The sequence below is a fragment of the Arachis stenosperma genome, chromosome 3 (genome assembly GCF_014773155.1).
Source record: "Arachis stenosperma cultivar V10309 chromosome 3, arast.V10309.gnm1.PFL2, whole genome shotgun sequence".
NCBI lineage: Eukaryota > Viridiplantae > Streptophyta > Magnoliopsida > Fabales > Fabaceae > Arachis > Arachis stenosperma.
The window spans coordinates 35443132-35449124 of record NC_080379.1 but is presented as its reverse complement, the minus strand read 5'-3'; the positions used below and the strand labels follow the sequence as shown (position 1 = coordinate 35449124).

At 32.2% G+C, this 5993-nt stretch overlaps 1 protein-coding gene across 3 annotated transcripts; it reads left to right on the top strand.

Annotated features, from left to right (window-relative positions):
* Positions 1-4000: 4000 nt before the first annotated feature.
* Positions 4001-5295, top strand: LOC130969631 (cytochrome c oxidase copper chaperone 2-like). Of its 3 annotated transcripts, none has more exons than XM_057895453.1 (2): positions 4001-4077; positions 4818-5295. In XM_057895453.1, the coding sequence occupies exon 2, from the start codon at positions 4832-4834 to the stop codon at positions 5072-5074; it is 243 nt and encodes an 80-aa protein (XP_057751436.1). In that variant the 5' UTR covers positions 4001-4077; positions 4818-4831; the 3' UTR covers positions 5075-5295. The 3 variants fall into 3 exon arrangements, with proteins under 3 accessions (XP_057751436.1, XP_057751435.1, XP_057751437.1); XM_057895452.1 differs by having other exon boundaries at positions 4048-4216; XM_057895454.1 differs by lacking the exon at positions 4001-4077 and adding an exon at positions 4084-4380.
* The last annotated feature ends 698 nt before the right edge of the window (positions 5296-5993 follow it).

The following is a 5993-nucleotide window of genomic DNA, read 5'->3' as shown; positions in this document are numbered from 1 at the left end:
CAAAATCTCAAACAATAAATGGGTCCAGAATGTGAGAAATGTGCAGAATCAGCCTACTACTTTTGCAAGAGGAAAAAACAAATGGGTGAAGCCTAAACCTTTTAAGCCTAGGTACTTTGAGTCTCAGTTATGGAACATGAATCATGCACAAGACGGAGGTAGTATATATATTCCAAAAAATGTGCCTGTTCCCTCAAAGCCAATTTATTCTTGTTATAATCCTAACATGCAGTAGGTTCCTAATTATTCTCCTTGGTCAAATTGTCAAAATATTCTAAAATATTCTCCTTTTACAACTTTTGAGCAGAAAAAGAATATGCCTGAGTATGTTCCTTTGGATCCATACAAGGGACACGGAGTAGATTTTCCTCCTTTGCCAACCATGGCCAAGTCTGTAGAAATAGGCAATTCTTCTAATCACCCTAAGTGCAATAAAAATGTCAAGAAGAATCTTGCTGGGAAGAAGGTGATGGTTGAAAACAAGGGAGAAAAGGATGAAGATTTAATTACTGATAATTTTGACAGTGGTTTTGATGACAGCTTAGAAGTAATATTTGGTGTTAAGCAACCTATAGCTGTGGTGTCAATACTGCCTGAGGAGTATAGTCAAGTCCAGAAAGTGGAGTCATTAGAAGATGATTATTATGATGTCTTTCCTGGAAGCGAATGCTTATTGCTAGACGACAATATGTGTGGTGAAGGATTATTTGAGAAGCCTACTAAAAATGATAAGGAACACTTGCGTCCATTGCATATCAAGGCTCGTGTTGACGGAAGGATAGTCAATAAGATTTTGGTTGGACTGAAAAAGATCTGATTAAAAGTAGCATTGGGGTGACAGATTTTAACGGAAAGACTTCTTCTGTTAGAGGTATGGTTCTGCTGTCAATTGAGGTTGGTTCTGTCAATAGGCCAACTCTATTTGTTGTGGTTCCTTCAAAGGCTGGTTTTAACTTGCTTTTGGGACGTGATTGGATTCATGGAATGGGTGCTATTCCATCTACTTTACATCAAAAATTAATTTTCTAGAATGAAGATGGAGGAGTGGAAGAAGTTCTTGCTGACAATAGTACCTGTTACTACGATGAGATGCATGTGGAGTTCAGGATGTATAATTCTGGAGTCAAGCCGCTGACAGTTGACACCAATGCATTTAATCCTGGAAATATTGAGATGTGCAAAATAGATATGAATGGTTTTATTTTGGTCCCTAAGGCCGGGGCAGATACGGCCTCAGAAGAAACTTAGATGAGCTTGACGAGCCAACTGGCTCGGCTGTCAGCCTATATGGCAGACAGAGAAGGGTGCATTGATAGTGTACCTTATGATTGTATATATGATTATGGTCCTTTAGGTTTTGAAAAAAAATAATACTGACACTGTAAAAAAGGTTGAAGTGCAGGATCCTTTGGAGGAAGTAGATATTGGTAACGGTGATTATCCTAGACCAACATATGTGAGCAAGATGTTGCCTGATGATTTCAAAAAAAAAGAAATGGTGGAGATTTTGAAGGAATATTGCGACTGTTTTGCATAGAATTATGCAGAGATGCCAGACTTGAGTTGTGAATTAGTAGAACATCAATTGCCATTGAAAGCCAATGTTAAACCTGTCAAGCAGCCACCAAGGAGATTTGCTCCTGAAGTCGTGCAGAAGATTAAATAAGAAATTGAAAGACTTCTTAAGGCTAAGTTTATAAGAACAGCAAGGTATGTCAACTGGATTTCTAATATTGTTCCTGTCATGAAAAAGAATGAAAATTAAGGGTTTGCATTGATTTTAGATATTTAAATTCTGCAACACCAAAAGATGAATATCCAATGCCTATAGCTGATACGTTGATAGATTCTATTGCTGGTCATGAAATGTTAAGTTTTATGGATGGATATTCAGGTTATAATCAAATATACATAGCTGAGGAAGATGTGTCAAAAACTGCATTTAAGTGTTCAGGTGCTTTAGGAATTTTTGAATGGGTTGTGATGCCATTTGGGCTCAAAAATGCTGGTGCAACTTATCAAAGAGCTATGAATAAAATTTTTCATGACTTTATTGGAAATTTTTATGGAAATTTATGTTGACGATGTGGTTGTCAAATCAAATGCTAAAAAGAGCATCTAGAAAATTAAAAAAAAAGCATTTGAAAGAATGAGAAAGCATGAATTGAAAATGAATCCCTTAAAATGTGCTTTTGGTGTGAATGCAGGAAATTTTTTTGGTTTTTTGGTGCAGAAAAAAGAGATTGAAATGGAAAAAAATAATCTCTCATTGACATTTGGGTATGTACTTCATAAATACAAAAGCCTAATTGACTTAGAAATTCTGTTGAGTCTATTAGCGCTTGGAGTCAAAATTATTAGAATGTTAGTGTGGAGATTTTATAGGATTAGAAATTTTATCAAATTTAATTGACACCTAGAGTTTAACATATGAAAGAAACGACTTCACGAAGTTAAGATTCTGTTACTTCTGAAGTTAGGAAAATTGTGTCAATTAAAACGATGAAAGTGTGTGTCAAAAAACTCTTAATTAAAATATTAAAGGTCAAAGCAAAGGTCAATTGATACACATTTAATGTGCCGAAATTAGAACAGATATCATTTGACACACTTAAAAAATTCATGTAAAAGAATAGACTCTGTTGACAGTTCAATTATTAATGTAAAAATCTTATAGACTTAGAAATTCTGTTAAGTCTATTACTAGTAGGCATTTAATCTGATAAGCGAATGTGTCTAAAATGTCAATGGACTTTCAATATCAAAAAATAAGAAAAATATCAATAAACAACTAAGTTTTCTCACTTTCAATCATTGCATATCTTCAAGTGAGAAATCTTGGGAGTATCTTGTTAGGCAAAAAATTATTATCACTTAGTGTTAGACAAAATATTATTTTCATAAAAAAATTATAAAAATAAATAATTAGTTGTTTGGTAATATTCTTATATATAATATTTATATCTATTTTAAATTAAGTTAGATAATTTGATAGTTAGTTATTTATTTAAATTTTGAAATTAACATCAAGCAAGAAGTGCGGGAAACAGCTACAAGAAATTCAAATTTCTTGCAAGTGGTGTACAAAGAGTAACTGCCCATTGAGATTAGGCTGGTCTATAAATAGAGCTTTAGGAATATGTTGTAATCAGTTCAGTTCTTCTTGAAAAACACTTGGAGACTCAAAAACGCACTCAACCTCTCTAGCATCACAGAGTAAAACTGGAAATCTTGAGTAATTCCTCTAAAGTCTGAACTCAAACTTGTACTTTATTTTCTATTTTTAATCAAAGTTCTTTACTTTTTATTTGTTCTTCTTCATCTTCTTCTTTCTTTCTCTTTTAATTTCTGCATTTTACTTTGTCTCCGGCACTTTGTATATTTTTTTTATCTTTAATTTTACTTTCGAAACTATAATTGAGACTTTGAGATACCCACAAAAAAAGTAATTTTCGCTCCTTAAATTAAAATTGTGAAACAAAACTCGAAAATTGTTGATTTATTTGTTGTTAACAATGAAACAAAAATTTAAGTAAAATAAAAATATAATTCGTGATTTCACGAGGTATAATTTTATCTGTGCATTTGATATTTTTTCCTTACGAAACACTAAGCAAGCGGTGACTAGTTAAGTTATTTAATTAACTTTTTTTTTGCAAATGGAAGAAATAACTATTTACTCCTAAATTAATTAGAGCAGAGAGGTTCTATGACAAATTTGATTTTTAATATCTTGATGTAAATATTAAAGATTAAAATATTTTTTTTAATAAAAATACTAGATAAACAAGTATTTTGTAACCAAATTCACAACTAAATATTATTATATTTTAATAAATATTTCTATATAACTCAATTCTCATCTTATTTAGAATGTTAATTCACACATATATTTTATCTAAGCAATTTTTGTTATGTCAATAAATGATTAGGCTAACTTAATTAAAATTAATTAAAAAAAATTGATCCTGTAGCTATCATCACTTTTTTTAATTATTATCAAGTAGAATCTTCATTCTTCTCCAATTTCTTTTTTATTTTCTTTCGGATTGGCTTGTCTTTGAAGTTGGCAGTAGCGTAAGTTCTCTTCTCCCTCGTTCTTTCTCTGACTCTCCTCTCTTTCGGACTGTCACAAACTCAAATCTAAACCTGTTCAAATTTCTGTTTCTGCTGGATTTTCAACATCTTAGACTCCTAAACCTCAAGTTGGACAAAGGTTAGGATTTTGGGGTTCTAGGGCTTCTTCTTACAAAGAGAGGTTCACGATGTGAACGGCCAATTTTTTCTTCTTTAATGAAATTTATATTGGGGTTCTTGGGCATGTTTGGTTAGCCGTAAAATGTCCCGGAAGAAATTTTTAGAGAGCAAATTTTCATGGGAGTATGTACTATTAGATAAAACTTTTCACTTTTCATCTTGTTTGTCATGTATATGAAATTATTCATATGTTTTCTTTTTACCATTAATTTTATTTGTCATCTCATTCTCATGTATATTGTCTCAGCATATTGGTTTATCTTTGAGATTTGGAAAATTTTTGGAACTGCAATGCAGTTTAGAACTTAGATGAATAGGTTTCTAACCCCATATGATTCTAAGATTCTCATTTGAGTTTAGCTTGTTATGCTTATTTGTGAGCAAGTGACAAATTTTGTCTAAACATTAAGGTTGCATTTGCTTTTTAGAACAACAAGACAGGACACTGAAAATAAGATATAAATGATAGAGACACAAAATTTATGTTCTTGTATTCTATTTGGTGATAAACTAGAATATAATACTTTTTCGTTTGTTTTTTTTTGTTTCCCCTTCTGTAGGCCAATTTAAGATAATGAGTGGTATGCAATTGCAAAGTGCTTCGTCTACCTTGAGCGCTCAAGGGTCTAAGCAGAATGAAGGTGTAGTTGCTGTGGCAACTGTTACAGAGTCAAAGCCAAAGAAGAAAATCTGCTGTGCATGCCCAGACACTAAAAAGCTGCGAGATGAATGCATAGTTGAGCATGGTGAAGCTTCTTGTGCGAAATGGATCGAGGCTCATAAACAGTGCCTTCGTTCTGAGGGATTCAATGTCTGAGACTGGTGAAAAAGAAAAGAGGTCACTCTACTATAATAACTGAGTTGATTGTCTGTGGTCAATCAAGATTTTGGATCAGTTTATTTTTTAAGCAAACTACATCAGGATGATAGTTGTAACTTCAAAAAAAAAAAAAGGACTTAGGGAAATTGATTGCTACATGCACTTCATAATTGATCAACTAAACTTAAACCTTTCTATGGAGATCCTCGTTTTCATTATATCTGGTATTATTACTCCTATATCACTTGCTGAGATTATATAATGAGTAGTTAGTGATTTTGTAATTTGTACACAAATCCATTTGTTGTCTAATAAATGTGATTAATCAACAAATCTTCCTTCCCATTTTTGCTTCCCTCTGTCCCTGTTGATCCTTCTTGACTAGGAGCAAGCAGTTATTTATAAAATTTAAATATACAGGAATCGTCAACAGTTCTTCTCATTGTTATCTTGATCTTCACTTGATATCTTTGTGATGATATTATTTTTATGTAGCATTACATTAAACCAATTTACTTGATGAAGAATAGAACATGCTTTTTGTTATTTGTGACTATAATGAGACTCCATTCTACCTTTGCTTGATGGATGTAATTGAAATCTCATATACTTTGCAAAATCTCAAATCGGTATTTGTACTAATTCAGCTTAACCTGAATTCTTCTTGTCGTGTGAATAATAATAGAGTGGAATGTGGAATCCCTAATTGACTGGACTAAAATATATTCTGGAAAACTATGGTCCTGTGTGGGTTTAGACTTTAACTTTAGATAGTAAACATACAACATAGGAGTTTGTTGGATTAGAACTTAGCAATATACTCCCTTTTTGCCAAATTATCTGTCACATTGGAAAATTTGGTACATTCAAAACTTCCGATGCAATTTGTATTTAGATGTATTAAGCCTTAAATGTA